Genomic DNA, 19,068 nt, shown 5'->3' on the forward strand with positions numbered 1-19,068 from the left:
GCCAAATGCATGAAATCCAGCTCTCTTGCCCAATGCCCACTGTAATAAAATATAATGAACTGAAAATGGATTCGCTGGGGCGTGTAAATTATGCAAATATAATATTTACACGTATTTATTGTGGAAGGGTAAATGAATGTTTCTCGCTGTAATACTTCTGTCCTAATCACAAATCGCTGTATGTGTAGATACCGCGGGTGACGTTTACGACAGTAGACACAAACCGTTTTACGGAAGGCATGTGTACTGGAAGCTTGTTGTTAGCTCAGCAGCTAACAACTTAACTGTCCAGGCTTTTTTTAGTCTCCAAAATAAAACTGTATTACGAGCAGGGCTTCTAGTGAGCACAAATGGATGTCGGAGAGCTCCTTAACTATCAGGTAGACATTTTATTCTGTACAACAGCTATCGCTAACTTAAGCGAACTCGACTCATTCATTTGGCTGCATGTAACATCACTGCTAAGAGTTAGTAGCAAACGCAAGCAAGCTGACTTTAGTTTAGCCTCGTTATTGAATCGTAAAAAGTCCGATAGTTACCGATAAAGTCGCCACAATGTAGCGTTTGCACGACGAACTCAACTGGGGCATTTTTTATTTACGGATAACATTAGCAGCTAGCTTAGTAGCTAAAAGATGCTGCTATGTCGTCGCAGTGCATAGAGAGGAAGCATCAACACAAGTCTACACTAATAAGTCACACTGCTTTTAACAAACTTTTTTAACCTTCTGTGTCACAGTTTTGCAAAAACACATTTCATTGCACCTGGTAACTTGAAAGCTTGTCTAAAATAGCTAGAAGTATCATTTTGTTGCTGACTTAGAACAACTTTTGTGTTTATTTGCTGAGAATAAGAACGATGTAGATAATAATAACACGATCTTTCTATACTGAGTGTTGTTGGCTGGTTTAATTTCAACTTGGAGTTAATCAGCAGACACACCATTCTAATTTCAAGATCTAATAGCATTTGTCTTTCTCTATATGTCTTTCTTAAGTAAAGCAATGCATGCGCCATTGCCTTTAACTTTTATTTTTACACTCTTTTCGTTTTGCAGCCTGATAAAGGAGCAAAGCGTCCTAGGGAGGAAGATGGAGGAACAGCAGGAGGAGAGGAGGACACCAAAGGAGGAAAGCAGCAGAAAGGACTGAGTGCAAGGGAGCTGGCCAGATACAGGGAAGCAGAAGGAGGTGAGCTGGAGGAGCTTACAGGGGACAAAAAGAAGATCCTAGACAAACTCATGGATCAGGATGAAGAAGAGCCTGAGGTGGGTGAAACTATTGTGTGAATCATTACAGCATATGTTGCATATGTGGCCACCATTGAATGGAAATGAAAGTGCTTCTCATTATCTCATGAGTTGACAAAAATGTGTGTGAAAGGATCACACAATGTTCTGAGATTTAGATGTTTTGACTTTATTTTCTGTTTTTCCCATTTTAATACGACATAGATTAATGCTTTAGTGAGGACATACATTTTTTTAATTTGGTAATGTGGGGTCTTAATTTAGATAACAATATTAGACTATCTCAGCTTCTCCATGGAATAACATAATCTCGCCATGATCCTAAGTATCTGGTAATTGAGCAAAATTAGGGTGAGAGGATGCCCATAGGCAGGGCAATGTTTAAAAATGTGAAAATTATTCTTAAACTGGCTGGAAAAACTGCGGGAAAAAACATAATTATGTTGATAATTAGAGTGATGTTACAAAAAATAGTTATGGGTGTTACAAATACTAGGGAAGCTGTTTTCTCACCACTCTGCACATTAACTACACAGTAGGAAACAGTTCAGCCACTGTATTTTTGTAATATAGCCAATCAAGGCTTGCTAGTTGTGCAAATGAGTTCTGTTGATTTTTTTCTTTTTTGACAGACTTTTTTTTGCTTGTTGACAGAGGAATGTTAGAGTTATAGCGAATATCTCAATTGATGCTTAGATGTGGTTATATTTCTGGATTAATCATCAATCATCAGTATGCATTTACATCTTCGTAAATGCAAACTCTATGATATCTCAAAGATCACTGGTGTGAAACTAAGATATTCCAATCCCCTTTGTAACCAGTCCTTCAGACAGTAGAATATTTTCGATTCCTTTGAGTTGTCATTGCCATCAGTGTTTATTTACAGTGGGTACGAAAAGTATTTAGAGCCCCTTAAATTTTCATTCTTTGTTATATTGCAGCCATTTGCTAAAATCATTTAATTTCATTTTTTCCTCAGTAATGTACACACAGCACCCCGTATTGACAGAAAAACACAGAGTTGAAAAACTACGCATAATAATGGGCGTTGCCACTTTGAGTGCCAGGTGGTTGCTGAATCACAGCACGAGTTTCCTGCTTCCACGATCGCCCGACCTCCTCAGCTCCGCTCGTGCTCCCCCTCTTTATCCGTATTTGAAGTTTTAGTGGACTGTGGCGCTTGCCAACATGGTGGCAGTCGGAGCATCCCAGAGCCTCCCACCGAGCCTCAAAACAGCTCTTCAGAAACAAACGAGTGACGTCACAGAAGCTTTGTCCATATTGGCTCTAACATGCACTGTGAGCTGTAAGGTCTTCTATTGACAGGTGTGTGTCTTTCCTCATCAAGTCCAATCAGTATCATCAAACACAGCTGGACTCAGATGAAGGTGTAGAACCATCTGAAGGATGATCAGAAGAAATGGACGCGTTCAATATATGAGTCACAGCAAAGGCTCTGATACTTAGGACCATGTCATATTTCACTTTTTCTTTTTAATATATCTGCATAAATGTCAACAATTTCTGTCAATATGGTTTGCTGTGTGTACATTAATAGAAAAAATGAACTTAAATGATTTTAGCAAATGGCTGCAATATAACAAAGAGTGAAACATTTAAGGGGGTCTGAATATTTTCTGTACCCACTGTATATTGTTTTTTCTGTTTTGCATTTGCCATATTGCCCTTTGTTGTACATCTGGACTTATACTGTGCATAAAAGTATGTATGACAGGTATGTATGTTGCTTTGGGACTGCAGACAGCTGTAATCAGTAGCTGCCCTGGCATTGCATCTTTTCAAAATGTAACTAATTACTATCCCAAACTGCAGAATTTTCAAAAATCCACTGTCGACCGATTCAGAGCAAAGAGCGCTGCTCTGTAATCTTGTAATGTTGTACAGGCTCTAAGCCATCAGGAGGTCAGACACATTCCCTTTTTAGTCAAATGCAAGATTCTTGTGATTGAAGCAAATTTCTGGATGCTATGCTCTACTCACATAACTAATGTGACCCTGGCGTCTCTTTGTTGTTACTGCAGCCGTTCCTTGAATAAAAGCCTTCTCTCCTATTTCTTCCATTTTGTTTCTCCCCTTCTTTGTACTAATCAAACAGGCAGAGCCGGTCGATGAGAGCTCAGTGAAGAAAATGATCCTGACCTTTGAGAAAAGGTCGTACAAAAACCAGGAACTGAGGATAAAGTTTCCGGACAATCCAGAAAAGTAAGCCTATTAGTGACAGTACTCATCGATTCTTCGTTAAACTTGAGGGGTTCGTTAAAACTTGTATTTTGAGTAAAATATGTAATGTCAATTAAGCAATATTTCACGTGGGACTACGGAAGCTCATTACAGTTTCATGGTCAAATCATACAGTGTGCCTCTTCAGCGAATTAAAATGTTTCACACTGGTTAATCCAAAGAGTCTGTGAGTTTACTGTCAATACGATGTAATGGAATACAGTGAAATTTAATGCTAACAAGCTGCTTATTTTGTTTACTTTCTTATTTTTTTATAAACCAGGTTCATGGAATCGGAGCTGGATCTGAACGATATTATCCAAGAAATGCATGTGATTGCCACAATGCCAGATCTCTACCATTTGCTGGTGGAGCTCAATGCCGTCCACTCACTGCTGGGCCTCCTTAGTCATGAAAACACTGATATCCTTTCACTTAGAGACTAAACCTTACTGTCTATGACTTGCGATTCACTTGTGAGTTTAAAATTTACTTAAGGATATAAGCTTATTCCTTTAGGTGATATAACCATATTTGTTAACTTCAGTTATGATTTTATTACAGGAATGTAATGCAAAATGTTTAAATACAGACATGTTGTCCTTAGCCCGAACCACATGTTGCCATAGCAGTGGTGGACCTGCTGCAGGAGCTGACAGATATCGACACACTCCATGAAAGTGAAGAAGGTGCTGAAGTACTCATAGATGCTCTGGTAAGTTAAAAACTTGCATCAGTCTTTGTTGATGTTGATGAACCAGCACTTTGTGCAGTCAATACTTACGTTTCTGGGCTCTGGCATCCAAACAGAGAAAAATTGATTCTTTAGTCTTTATTGATGAATCAAAAAGCAAGCCTTCAGGTGGCTCCCTCTCTTTTCTATGCAGACTTCAAATTCTTTCATTTACTTCATAGTGCTGTCGAAATGATTCTGCCTGGTAAAATCTCTGGTGGAACCACTTTTTCGCTACTGTTAATAAAATAATTAATACAAATATGATTCAGTAATACATATAGTTCAATAACATTTAAAACATCATGTAATTAACTGGGCACAAATGTGTGAACTACTAGTTATTTATTTGAATCTTTTACTGTCAGTGGAAGGTTGTGATGCATTTGCAAAATGCAGTCGACATAGAACTGTTTCAATTTGTTATGTCATTGAATAATTATAGTATCTCCTCTCGCACCTTGTTTCCTTGCAAATTATTTCTTCACCCTCCAGCTATGTGTTGGCATCAGTTCTGTGTGTTGAAGATTTGTCTTCTCTCTGTATATTAAGTCATCCTGCCCTTTTTCTTTTTTCAACCAAAGCCTGTTGTTCTGCCTATAAAGCAGGGAAAATCATACATAGTAGAACATCAACATTTTTGATACTATATTATGTTTTTTGACATTTAGAGCAATGCAGACACGGGTCAAACTGCAATAATGTGTGGGTATGTGTATAATGCAGGAAAGAGATGTGTGTCGCCGTACCCTCATGGCTGTCACTATGTCATCTTATCAAAAGTGTGTTGGCATGTTTGTCACAGCTGTGAATTACCGCTAACCCCAATGTCTCAGGGGTCTATGGTTTTCTCAAACATTTGCACATTAATTTCAACATGTTTTGATGTCTTTTGCAGACACACACAGTTTTTCTGTTTCTAAGCTATATGTACAAAATTCTGAGCCATGAAGTTTGTGCTGGTCATTACTGAATTTATGGTTCTTTTTTTATTGTATACCGAGCCTGCAGTGTAGCCCATACAAGTGACCTTCAGTACTGTTGATTTTCTCTTTTCTCTTTACACTTCATTAATTGGTGACTGAAATAAATGTTTAATAATTGATTTAACACAAAATACAGACATGTAAGGAGATGATGTGTATGACAATTGAACTAATTGAGGCAGATGAAGATGAATTTTATGTGGTGTAACATAACAGGATCAAGTCAATTTAGCAGCCAGAAATACACAGAAGATAATGTGGGCCAGTGACAATGGTTATGGTCCTCCTTGGTGCAATGTGTAGGTGTGTCTCAGGAATTACATGGCAGGCTATGTTGAAAGCTACCTAGTGTATATTAAATTACCCCCAGAGCAAAACCAGTGTGTGTTTGTGCGGTGCAATGATTATGGCTTAATTCTAGGCTGTAATTAGCCGTGGCAGTGTCTATTGTGCAGAAAAGCATACTCTACATTAAAATGTTTTTGAGATGTTGTTTTTCAAGTACACTGATGGATTGTGAACGTGTTAACAGCTTGAGGATGCAAGGAACTCTCAGTAGTACATCCCACATTATAACTGCTATAACACTGTATATCTTTAACTTGGTAAGCCTAAGGTGTTGATGGCTGAAATGTTGTTTTTGTACCTAATAAGTGTAGTAGTGTCTTATTGAGACATCTGTCTTGATTAACTGGCTGGTTTTTGGTCTTGTTTAGGAACATATAAATGGGACTGCTGATAAAATGCCAAAGAATCTTCACAGCACTGGTGTGACTGTGTGTGGATTGGCTTGCTATGGGACAATGACTGAGATCTTGGCTCAGGTGGCGTTACAACCACTCTTAGGCTAAGGGCATTATGGCATTGCAGTCCATTTACCATGCAATGGAGTGTCCATAAACTTCACTCTTCTTTACAGCTTCTACTTCCAAGGGAAACTGTTTCGGGCAGCAGGGGTTGGTTGAATCCATTTGTCTCTCCTCTTTGCTGTAATGCCTGTAGCTCCTCTGTCCTTGCTGCCAGAAGGCCAGGTGGTATCCTTGATAAGATAAATCAAAATGATCCACCGCAGTCTCTGGTGGCTCATAAATCTGTGTTGACTGTCTGTCGTCTTTCATCTGTAATAGTACTTTTATCTAGCCGGTCGGCACCCCGTGAGCTTTGTTTGGTTATGAGTCTCCAATCTTGAGTTCACTGATAACACGTAGGCATTTTTAGAGTTGCTCTAACAGAACCCAGGTTTCTCCTGCTAAGAAAAAAAACATGATTGATAATATTCTGTTTAGAAATTTGTGCAGAATTTTGTTGCTTGGATTTAAAACAAAAAAGGAAAAATGAAGTTGAACTTTCTCTTTTGGTTCCGGCATGGTTAGTGATAATAATGTGTTCAATACATTCTGAAAGTCTTGGTTATTGTTTGTGTGAATCCAGTTGGAGGGTCAGGTGGTGGCTTTGCTGGTACAGAACATGGAACGACTAGATGAACAGGTGAAAGAGGAGGCCGACGGCATCTACAACACACTGGGTAAGGAGATATACACCAAGGTCTGAATGACACTACAGAAATTATTACAGAAAAGGAAACTTCTATTATCATAAACAAAAAATGCATTGTTGGGATTTATTGTAAAATCAGCTTTACATAATGTAATGTATATACATATTTTATCTTGTAAACAGTTTTGTGCAGGTTGTCTACGCTGAGATGTGGTAATGATGCAAAGGACTGAAACTATTATATTTTCAGCTGTTGGATTTACATAAATATTAGTTCCTCCTGAGTCCCCACAGTACCTTCAGTGATCACAGCTTTTTTACCTGGGAAAGATGGACTGACTGAAATAAAAACACACCTTCAGTCCTTTCACGGTCAGCTGTCCAATGCACACATAATACATCTGATTCAAACTTGGCATTCTGTATTCAAACATTTATCATGTTTCAAACTGAGTCCTACACCAGCGAGACTGACCAAACAAAGCAGGTGCCAGAAATAAAATATGGAGCTGTTTATGTTTTACATAGTTTGTTTCTGTCCTCTTGTTCCACAGAATATAGACAAGGAACAGTGTTCCTCATGCATTGCAGTGTGATAAATACCTCCATGTTTATTTGCATGTTTTTTGTTTAATATTAAAAATGGTATGTGTATAGCTGTTAGATCATTGTGCAGAGGTGTTAAACAAAAGCAGCCCAGGGGTTTCTCCTCACCTTCCTCTTTGGTTTTGTGTATTCAGTTCCAATTGCAAGTTATGTTTCAGTCTCAGCGCTTGGTTAAATTACACAGTCTATGCTATGCTATGAATTTGTCACAGTTGGAAACTCATGTATATCAAAACTCTGCTGAAAACTCCTAAAAACAACAACAAAGATTGAGACACTTCAGGGCCTGTGCAAGCAGAAAACAGTATACTAGTTCCAAAAGTTTTCTGTTGTCGTTGTCACAACCAGTTATATATGTAGGACTCACTACCTTAGTGAGCGAGCTCAGTCTATCTGTGTGTCAGAGCAGAGCCCATTGGTTGGAGCAGAACAGTCTGTGCACTGCTGATGATACCACACACTTTTGATGAATAGTTCAAATACACCTTGGTTAGCCTAAAATACATCTCTTGGGCACAATGATTTTTAGCACATTGTTGTCTCAGATGGATCATCTCATACAGCTGCATCCTTCTTGTACTCTTGTACTCAGATTGTGCAGTGACATCCATCCATACAAAATATAGCACTAACGTAGAGAGGCTGGTGGTCAATGTCAAAGACTAGTCTGAGAATAACAAATAGACAAACCAAACATTTGATGCTAGTCTATCCTGTGCCTATGAGGCACTATAACCATAAAAACTGGAAGTTGCTTTAGTTGTTGTGAAACACTGCACATTCATTCATAATTAAAACATGTGGGACAATATCTGGGAGAAATCTGGGGCATTCCCTGTGCGCTGCAGGTGTTGCAGAGACTCTGGCTTTATACTGCATGTTATAAAAGACTGGCTTGGATAAAAACAGCTGCTCTAATGGTAACATTTGAATACTCTAATATACCCTGGTTTATTACTGACACATGGCTTCCAGAGGGATGTATGCCTTTAAGGTGTCTGTGAGCAAGTGTTAGTGCTTTGGGCAGTGAAATGACAGGAAATCCTCATGGACTTGGGTTTGACGTTGGAGTGTAGACTAACTTTATTTTTTGCTTTAACAGCATCCTAGATGTTTTCAGTGACAGGGTAGGGAAACCTGCCTTCTCTCATTGAAATGTTTTGTTAAGAGGGAACTCTTTTGCAACATTGACTTACTTGACTTGCAGAGAGTGGAAGAGAGTTATTGTGTTCAGTATACATTTGGCAGCATTAAAAGTAGACAGAAAGTCTAGCAGAGGTCATGGGCCAGCAGATAGTTTAAAAAGTCACAGTCTCCGTATTTAGCCTCACATGAATCAGACTTTTCTGCCTCTCAGCTCTTTTTGTGTTGAATGAGTCTACTGAGATGATTTTTTTCTTTGTTGCCAGATTGAGGCCGAGTATCAGGAGGGCTGTTTAGGTGTGTGTGTATGTGTGTAGTTCCCTATATGAGAGTTATATCATGGGAGCAACACTTGTGCACTCCCTGTTCAAGCCTGTGTGTGTGTGAGTTATCAAGGGAGCTCTCCAGGCTTGAATAAGCCTTTTGTCTGCCTTGGCTGCACTCTGCTCAGAGCCTGCTGTCCTCCAGGACGCTGTCTGTCTGCTCTGTTTGAATCACTGATAAAGGCCCTTCCTCTCTCTCCCTCAGCACCCTTCCACTCCATCTCCTCCTCTGTTTCTCTCCCTCTCTATCGCTATCATTCCACTATCATCTGCCCCTCTCTCTCTAGATGTTGCTCCTCTTGTGTTTTTGATTCTCTCACAACTCTCTCATCCTTTTTGTGATCTTGTTATCTCCTCATTCCTGCACTTCTGAGATTCCTCTCAGCTCTCCATCCTTCATCTTTGGCTTGTCTTCCCACCCCTTTTTTCCATCCCTTCTGCTTTTCCTCTTAGTTTTCTTCTCCTCCTTACATGAGCCTCCCATAATGTCTTTTTTTCTCTCAGTCCTTTACTGTTTCTCTGATAGAGACATCAAGTAAAATGGCTTTCTACACTAGAAGAAGCTGAGACATATATCAGACTAACCCTTGTCTTTTGTATTTCGAGGACCACTATACAAAAGTAATAATGTGTGTACTAAAGTGGACCCAACGTATTGAACATAGTTGTTGTGGTTTGTTGAGTTTGAGAAGAAGATAGTGAGGGAAAAATGTATTGTAATGGTGGATTAGTTGCATCAGGCCGGCCACCGATCCACTTAATAGGATCAGTTTTGATATTGATCTGGCATTTCAGACTGGTGCATCCCAGCCTGTTTGATCTCTGTAATGTTATTAGATGTATGCTCAAGGGTACTCTTGCAGGGTATACTTTAAACATGAAGACTGAATTTTAATTTTTGATACTGCATGTCTTTTTCAGCTATCATAGAAAACATGGCAGAGTTCAGACCAGGCCTCTGCACTGAGGCAGCCCAGCAAGGACTCATGCAGTGGCTACTCAAGAGGATCAAGGTAGGAAGGCAGATTTTTATCTGGATATATTTTTATATTCATATCATTCATCTGTGCTGCCACGATGACTTCTCAGGTGTGACAGGGACTGCGTATGAAGTGGGATGAAAAATCTGTGGCATCACTGAGAGGTTACCTATAGAATTGCTTTGGAGTTTAGTGTGGTTGCTTTGGTGATCACCGTGTTAGGAGTGTCTGACCAAATTCAACATTCACCTAAAGTCAGGCAGATGGTAGATGGTAACATGGATAGTAGCCAGCATTACCCATGGTTATGCAAAATGTGGAGTGTGGTGGAACTGAAGGCCACAGCTGCCTAGACAGACAGCTGTCTGTGACCAGAATAATTTATTAAGAAAAATTCTGTGTACTTGTAATTGAAATTTGGACTTTTCCCCCTCTTCCTCTCAGGCAAAGATGCCGTTTGATGCAAATAAGCTGTACTGCAGTGAAATCCTGGCTATCTTGCTGCAAAACAACGACAGTAAGTTTGTCTCAGTAAATGAATCCTAGGTTCCAAATGATGTTGGCTTACCTGCTGGCCTTATCTTAATATATTGATATATATAATATATTAATATATTTGTCTTTCTTGCTTTCCTCCATTGTCCATATTTTTTTATCCATTCGTCCTTCTATTCTTTTTGTCATTTTCAGTCTCTCTCATGTTCCTGCATCACATTTCGATCGCTTTGATTTTTTTTTCTGCAGCCCCCCCTTGTCTATTAGCTGTCCTTCTGTATTTTAGCTGTCACTAACCACTAGCCACAGGACTATCAGGTCCTTGGACAGGTTCTCATTAATGGTACAAGCCACATTGTTATTCAGTAAGAGTCCTGTCTCATTTTCCAATCATTTCCCTCCTTTGTACTAGTGCTGCCTCCATTCAACCTCGTGCCTTTCATAAAAAAATAACATCTAAATGTTATTTTTTTTCATAAAAATGATGGAAACGGGGAGCTGTAAATGTTCCACATTTAAAACTATCATTGGTTTGAAGTAAAATGAAAGAAAATTATACAGCTACTATTGTGAAAAAGAGTGATGTGTAATTTGAATGTAATTATCACTTGATGGTGTTGAATTTGATTTAAAATGCTTTTGAGTGTTATATGGAAAGTCACTGCTTCTGCATATTTTTTGAAAGATGGAAGTGATGCTGTTAGTTGTGAAAAAAGTAACATAATCAAAGCACAAAATTATCTTGTCATTTTAAGAGCAGTTGTTAGATGTGGCACTTTCTGTGGGTTTTATGCGGTCCCACTAAGAAGCAGAGGTATACCAGTACTTGTGAGGATATATATTTTTCAATGTCCTATTTTTTTCTCATTTTCTGAGTCTCTGAAATTTCCTCATAGTTAATATGTTTGTCAATAATTATGCCAACATCACTTCAGTTATTGCCTTTGTCTCTTTCTCTTTTGTTTCATCCCCCTTTTTTGATGATTTTCTGTCCTTGCTATTATGTTCTCTGAATGTCTGATTTTTTTTCTTAATATCGCCTTATAGTCGTGATCTTCCATTTTATCTGAGATTTCTCCTCCCTCTTTAATCTCTCTCCCACAGATACCAGAGAACTACTGGGTGAGATGGATGGCATTGATGTGTTGCTGCAGCAACTATCTGTAAGATTTTGCTTTTACTCTCTATTTTTAGTTTGCTTTACTGCTACCCATCATATTCACCCACCATCTCTTTGAGGCACAAAGGGGTACTTTGTTATAGTGCATATCTGCACCTGCACCAACTCTTGAGTTTAAAGCCCCTTTTTATATGAAAGCAATATCTGTTGTCCTCCCCCTCAGGTGTTCAAACGTCACAACCCGTCTACAGCTGAAGAGCAGGAAATGATGGAGAACCTGTTTGATGGTCTTTGTTCCTGCTTAATGCTGTCTAGCAATCGAGATCGCTTCCTCAAGGGAGAAGGGCTTCAGCTAATGAATCTCATGCTTAGGTAAGGCTGTGTTTTTGATTAGACAGAACAATGATTCACAGTGTAGAGGCACAAGCACATATGTTAACAAACTACACTCTTTGGAGAGGATGCACCACTTATGCACAATGTTTATGATTGGTTTAGTACATTACATGCTTAGCCTAAAGAAAGAGAGAAAAAGATGAGCAGTCTATTCATTCAGTGTTTACCCTGATAATATCTTAGTTCTCTAGATGTGGACATGCATATACAATTGTTATCCTGGAACAAATAAAAAGCTATAAATTCACAGGGTTATTACCTGCTTATGATAAAAAACATCTCTATATAAAGCAGAGGACCAGAGTTGTTTGTTTACCTACACAGAGAAATATGGGGCTGGTAGGGTTTTTGGGGCTGCTCAAGTACAGAACCATATGAACATATGATATGGCTTCAGAGGCTGTTTACTGTTGTTTATTTTCCTATGCTGAAGTTTCTATAAGGTCAAGTGTAAAGTCTTGTTTTACAGCTCTCACCATGCTGCTGTTGCAGATGTCAAATCAGACATGTTTATTTACCAGTTTCCCTACATGCAGTGCTTGCAGGTGGTCCTCTTAAGTTGTTTAACCATCTTAGCGATAGCTGCTCACACCATCTGCCCCATTAGTGTTTTATTTCAAAACGTACTGCTCCCACTTACCGCAGTGATTAGAGCTACCACCTGCAACATTTCAATGTGCAGCCATAACCTGTAGGTAGAGCTTCTGGTATGTGATGTCTCAAAGACATGAAAAAAAATTGATCAGAACTTTTAAGGCAGTCACATCATAGATGTATACATTTTAAAAGAATAGTTATAGACCTCAACACATTACATAGATTGACAGTTGACTTCAGACAAGGACCATATATTTTCCATACCAAGACATGGGAGCATTCATATTACCTCTTTTGTCTGGGCTGACTAAAAACTGCAGATCTGCTATTGCTTTAGTTAATTGGGTAAATAACGTATAATGTAATATAATGTTACACATAGCAATAAAAAATATTTACATGCTTTATCTTTTTTGTTTCGCTAAATCTTTTAGAACTTGTCAGAAGTCAGCTGCCAAACAGAAAACCTTCAGATTTATACTTTTTGCCACAGCTATCCTCGTCTTTTATTTTTAAACTGAACTTCAGTTGCCATTTATATTGAGTCACATTTACAAAAATATTTTAGAATATACTTTATGAAGTTAGCAAATATTCTACAATGGTAAAATACACAGTATTGAGCACAGTGTAGAACAGGCCAGATTTTATATCTGTGCAGTGTGCAGTTCAGAACTGTATTTTCTTCCTCCCCATGTGCATCCATCTACTCTGTTGCCGGATGAGACTGCCAGTTCAATCAATCAACAGTTGGTGGAGTGCAGCAAGCAAAGGACTGACCTTAAAGACTCATAAAGACACATTACACGCATTTATGAAACCTTCACACCTTCTGCACCCCTGCACTGATAATCACATTACTTTACAAGTAGATTTAGGACTTGGATCAATATCTCATTATTGGAATGCAAAACCCTTTTCGGTTAAATCATCCACCAGAGGAAAGAGAAAAAGAAGGAGGGGGTGTACAAACAGTGCAAGATATGACTTTGGGAATGTTATTCTCATTGCAGATCATTCTCACTCAGGAATTGTCTTCACCTGTTTCTGTTTCTTCCACCTCTACATTAGATGGCTTATTATGCATTTATCCCATGTATGTAATGGTTCTAGTGTCCCCATAGACACTATGGATGCACATAAAGTATTACTATTTAGTGCAATAATGCAATTTATGCAATAATGGATTATTCTTTAATTCAGACAAAATTGCATACTAGTTTTGAAAGAAAAATTAAAGAACCAGTGTAGAAAGCAGTAACTATACAGAAATACAAACAATAGGATAACACTTGTACAGCTTGTCCAGAAATCAATAATCAAAGCATAAGGCAGCACTCATTGCCGAAGTCACCTGTTTGATAGCAGTTTTTAGGAGAAACTAAATTTCTTCTTTCTAAACAGGACACACTGCAAAATAACAAAACCATGAGGAATGGAGTATGAAAAGAACAATAAAAAAATAATCTCCACTCACAGACACTCTTCCATCAAATACTCTATTTCAGGCCTCTTCAGCCATGTGCTTCATAACACATCACACCTGGTAGCCTGATGAATTCCTGGCACTGATAAATGAGGTGTTCCAAAGCTGATCTTACACACGCGTGTCTGAGAATTTTAAACACTAAGATTCATGCATCTCTGTTTTTCCAATGCTATCCTGCCCTTTTTTTCTTGTGTTTTGCGACCGTGCCTCTACACAATCAGAAATTAACACAACAAATGCACTGCAGCTCTTATGCAAGTGTTCCCTAGATACAACCCTTGATTCATTTTAGGGTGACAGTAGCGCGGTTCACAACCCCAGAGTGTTAAGTCAGCTGTCTACCAACTGAATTGGCTTAGTTTCCCTTCTGAAAGTACACTGTGTGTCGCTCGCCCTCATCTCCCCCAGCCGTCCATCATATATAATGTGTCTGTCTGTGGAACCAGACACAACTGCCTGAAATATGTGTCCCTCCTCTGAGATAAACTCTGTCATCTGTCATTGGTGGAAATGGAGGAAGTGACACGGTGACAGACAGCTACATTTCCTAAGCGGGGGTGCAGAGTGGGGGTAGGGGGGTGTAGATAGAGAAGGAAATGGTCCGTCCCTCCTGTGACAGTACGTTGATGATGATGGAAAACAGATTAATACTTTATTGAAACATCTTTGTTTTCAGAACAGTTGTCATTAAATTATGACATGTAATTTTGATATTTTGTGTTTTTTTTATTTGTTTAGGGTTCCTATATACACTGTACTGGTCTGACAGTACTGATTACATTTTGTGGAGTGACGACCAGAGCCAGGTTTCATGATTGTATATTGTGTTAGGGTTGGTTAGAAGAATGAAACAATTACTACGTAGTAAGCATTGTGTGTTCCAATTAACTGTTCAACACGTTTTAAAAACATTTGAAATGTGCTTGTTATGTACAGCATATTAAATGCCTATTCTCTTTCTACAGAGAAAAGAAAATGTCTCGAACTAGTGCTCTGAAGGTCCTGGACCATGCGATGATTGGACCAGAGGGATCAGATAACTGTCACAAGTTTGTGGACATCCTGGGCTTGCGAACTGTCTTTCCACTTTTTATGAAAACTCCCAAGAAGATGAAGAAAGCGGGTGCTTCAGAGAAAGAGCATGAAGGTCAGTGATGAAAACACTGTTACCATAGTTTTTTCTTCCAAAATGCTGCAGTTAGAGGCAACCTGGGGAAACAGTGCAGAATTTTATACCTAATTTATAACCCAAATTTTTTTCATCCACTTTCTCAAAGCATTTAATATAAACCTAAGTAATATCAAAATGACTGAGGCTCCGACTAAAAGCCAGGGCCACCAACTCTCATAATTTCAGTTACTTGTCAAATGCAAAACCTATGGATTGCTGACTAATTTTAATAATTATGCTAACAAGATGAGGCAATTTTTCTCTTCTTCTGCTTTGAGTTTTCCGCAACATGTAGTCACACCCTTTTCCTGCAGACAAACTCAGGCCCAATCTGCTCATGCCACCTCTTCAGCCTGTCAGTTTACACTATCAATCCAATCTTGATTGATTTTTTTTTCCTGCCTGCTCACTCGAACCTCTCCTGCCTCTGAGTGAGAGATAGGAAGTGCAAACAAGAGGCAGAGATAGAAAGAGAGAGACATAGGTCCATGTCATACAGGACAATAGAATATAATAGAGAGGAGGCTGAGAGAAAATGGAGGTAGAAAGCTTTTCTGTCTGTCTGCTCTTTGTTTGATTACCTCCATCCAAAGTGGGGAAACCCCTCTTCTCTTCCTGTCCATAATAATTAAGTTTCATGCGTCCAGTGGGGCTTCCCAGCTCTGCAGAGAACAAATTGTCTTCCATTGTGTCCCATCTCATCCAGGGACTCAGTGAATTAACCTTTGACACTTGCAAGAAGCCGTAGGAACAGTAGTGAGCCACTAGCAAACAGGCGCATTCTAAAAAAGACAGGCTTTCAAAAGAGATGTGTTCTTCCCTAGTGTGAGGTTTGGCAAGGCTGGTCTAGATCTGTTTGTATTTCTCAACCAAAGCTGTATCTGGAGATCCACAGTATGAAGGCGTGTTTTTGGAGAGAAGAAAATCTGCAGCTGTGGTTGTTCACACCTCCTACAGTGAGTCAAGATGTTTTTAGGTCAGAGTGAATTCGCTGGTTGTCTGGTTTATAGTCTTCAAATGCAACTACCTACATATAACTTTATATTGAATAAGCAATACAATACAGAATAGATCAGAATACAAATAGAATTGAAGTGGAACTGATGGTCCATGAGTAAAATGTATGCTATTCTACAGAATGTCATAAAAATGTAATAACAATAGCTGCAACATATCTTGTTATTTGTGAATTTACTTTGTAGACACATCCCATATAAAAAAAAATCATAAAAACTATTGTATGGCTAAGTCTATAAATATATCAGATCGAACCAAGCAAACATTTTGTACATTGGCAGCCCTAGCTCTAGGATTTGGCTTTATAATTACTAGACTAGTGCTAGCTGTTGATATTAGAGCTCAACTGATTATCGTCCGTTACGAGCTATTTGCCGATTAGACTCATCACACAGCACACATAACAAATGTTAGGAGAAGCTTTTGCGCAGATGTTTCCCCATTCCAGGAGTGGCTTGATCAGTTCTGCTGCTGCTATTGTGGGGATGCTATTGTGTGTTCCTGTTTGGCCCAGGACCTCTGTGGGTGGATCTTTAGTGAAACTCATATGACTAAAGTCCCATTTGTTGGTTAAAGACCAGCTAATGGCAAGAAACTGCCACATGGCCATGTGTGAAACTAGTTAACAACCCATTGTTGTCACCATGTGAATGGGAGTGAACCCTCCTTGGAAGAGATGCAAGGACTGCATTTTAAACAGGTGAGATCTCAGAATCAGAATTCCTTTATTTATCCCCGAGGGGAAAACCTTTTTTGTTACAAGATCTGATGTCTCAGCCCCCTCCTCTGTTGTGAGAGGGTTTTTTCAGGTTTCACATAGATTGCCCTCCTTTGTCCTAAGACATGTGCTCTTTTTTGTTTCAAAGGAACATGCGCTGTCGTCATAGTATAGATGGATCGGTGAGTCCTGGCCTGAGGAGCTCGCTCTCCTGTGTTGTGCTATCTATTTGTGAAGTTGCTCCGGGGAGTGGCAAAACATCTTTAGAAAACTGTGCTTAAAGTCTGTTGCCACATTTTTAAATCTTGGATATAAAATGACTTGGATGAATGAGTCTTCACAGACATTACAAGGAGTAATTTTCTCTTGTACTGTTACAGAATGTACTTGAGTCATTGTGCTGTGTTAAAGTGCAACCTTGGTCCCAACACAGACTGAAGGCAGCAGCTACACATAATGTTTTCAGACCCTAAAGATAAGATTGTCACTTTGAGGAGTTCAAGTTGTCATGATTTTTTTTCTCAGTGTATTTTATCTATTATCAGGACTGGAAGAATTTTTAGGTTTTTCTGGTTATAACTTCTGTCAACTAGATATAAATTCTGCAAAACGTCCAGATCCATCCCATGTAGTTCAGGTGTAAAAGTTACTATAATTCTGTGTCGTATCTAGACAGACGATAGTCTACTTGAGCAGCCATACATTGTTTAACTTGAAAAACATATACATACATTTATAAACTAGCATATTTGGGGAAATGGAAAAAAATGGGATCAATGAAACCACTCCTGCTTTCATCACTCCGTACTTAATTCATGTTATTATTCTGTGTGATAAGAATTGGAGTCTGTATAGGATTTCCCATCATGTCTCCATTGAGTTGTCAAACAGCTATAGGTGTAATGAGGTGCCTGTCATAATATAAGACATATTGAGGGAAGCCTCCTTCTCTATAAGACTACTAATTGAAAATGCCATAAATCAAGTGCTTCTCCTGAATAACACAATAACACTGTAGATTAATTAACTATCATGTGCTTCAAACAAAAGTAATTAGGAGGTAGGGACCTCTCTGTCCTTCTATCCTCAGTCCCCTCTCTCGCATTCCTTTCATTGCTCTCTCTATCATAAACCTCAGTGCAAAGATTGATCCCCGTGAAATCCTTTCTGAAATTGACACAGCTCAAATGACCAGGGATTGCCCGACCACATTAGCATACAGAACAGCTTAATTAATAGAGACAATGTGAGTGGGAAGAAAATGATCTGAAAGGGTGGAAAAATCCACACAACAAATTGCATTTCTCTGCTCCTGAGTATTCTTGTCACTACACCACCATTCTCCTTGTTTTAGGGTCTCAGTTTATTGGTGTTTGTACACTGTCATTACCAGCGAAATGAGACTGTATGATGGAAATTGGTGGCAGCCGGTTGTTATATTTAGGTGGCTAATGATGCGAGCGAGTGGTGGAGAGAACAGAAGTAAACAACTAATTTACATGGCGAGGCACAATAGTCCTAGCTCCGTCTCTAGCTCCAACTCATAAAAAGTGTTTCTTTGTGTGCCGGCATGCATGCGTTTGTTTGCTGGGGAGAAAGTGCACTACAGAGAGTCTAACAGGCAACAGAGGCCTTTGAACGCCACACAAACACCTTCCAGTGCTGCAGATGGCCTTATTATGACACTTGTTTTTAATGAATACACTAAAATAGGTTATGACTGAGGAATGCTGGCAGAGAAAGGCCTGAAAAAAAATACAAACTTATGGCTCCACAGTTCTGTGGGATGCACACTGTGGAAAAAAAAGATAGAATAGCCCATTTGATGGGATCAGGATACCTTTTATTAAAGCCTCCTCCTCTAAATGACAGCAGTTTCATTACAAGACAAAACATTGAATTTTATCAGCCCATTACATTATCACTGGCATCTCCCTTCTGATATTAACAAATGAAAATTTTGAAAGCATGACTACAACGTTGAATATATGACATTAGATAAGTGACTGTAATAGAGAAAATTGGTTATCTGGGCCTAATGATGAAATTTACATCATATATTTCATTCAAAATCAGAGAGACAAAATTGAACTCTCATTTAATCATCTTCCTCCTAGCACCGAGCGCCCTTAGCACAGATTGGGATCACTAACATTTTTCATGATACAAGTTTGATTGTAATCTTTGTTGTCACAGTCATGCCGGCATAATCCTATTATTAGTGTATTTCAGAGGAAGAGATTTGCTGTTAGATCCTTGTGTAAAGACGCATCTAATTAACATCTTCTTCATGTTTGGTTTTT

The 19,068-nt window shown here is 38.9% G+C and overlaps 1 protein-coding gene across 1 annotated transcript in view; it reads left to right on the plus strand.

Moving 5' to 3' along the window:
* The first annotated feature begins 223 nt into the window (after positions 1 to 223).
* Positions 224 to 19,068, plus strand: part of ctnnbl1 (catenin, beta like 1) — a 38,513-nt gene continuing 19,668 nt past the window's right edge. Inside the window, exons 1-11 of the mRNA XM_028410964.1 lie at positions 224 to 380; positions 1,059 to 1,268; positions 3,370 to 3,476; positions 3,778 to 3,917; positions 4,112 to 4,209; positions 6,645 to 6,738; positions 9,704 to 9,795; positions 10,207 to 10,279; positions 11,362 to 11,420; positions 11,601 to 11,749; positions 14,825 to 15,006. Coding sequence (XP_028266765.1) covers positions 351 to 380; positions 1,059 to 1,268; positions 3,370 to 3,476; positions 3,778 to 3,917; positions 4,112 to 4,209; positions 6,645 to 6,738; positions 9,704 to 9,795; positions 10,207 to 10,279; positions 11,362 to 11,420; positions 11,601 to 11,749; positions 14,825 to 15,006 — 1,234 coding nt within the window. The 5' untranslated portion in view covers positions 224 to 350. The remainder of the gene's footprint in view (positions 381 to 1,058; positions 1,269 to 3,369; positions 3,477 to 3,777; positions 3,918 to 4,111; positions 4,210 to 6,644; positions 6,739 to 9,703; positions 9,796 to 10,206; positions 10,280 to 11,361; positions 11,421 to 11,600; positions 11,750 to 14,824; positions 15,007 to 19,068) is intronic.

The sequence above is a fragment of the Parambassis ranga genome, chromosome 7 (genome assembly GCF_900634625.1).
Source record: "Parambassis ranga chromosome 7, fParRan2.1, whole genome shotgun sequence".
NCBI classification, from domain to species: Eukaryota; Metazoa; Chordata; class Actinopteri; family Ambassidae; genus Parambassis; species Parambassis ranga.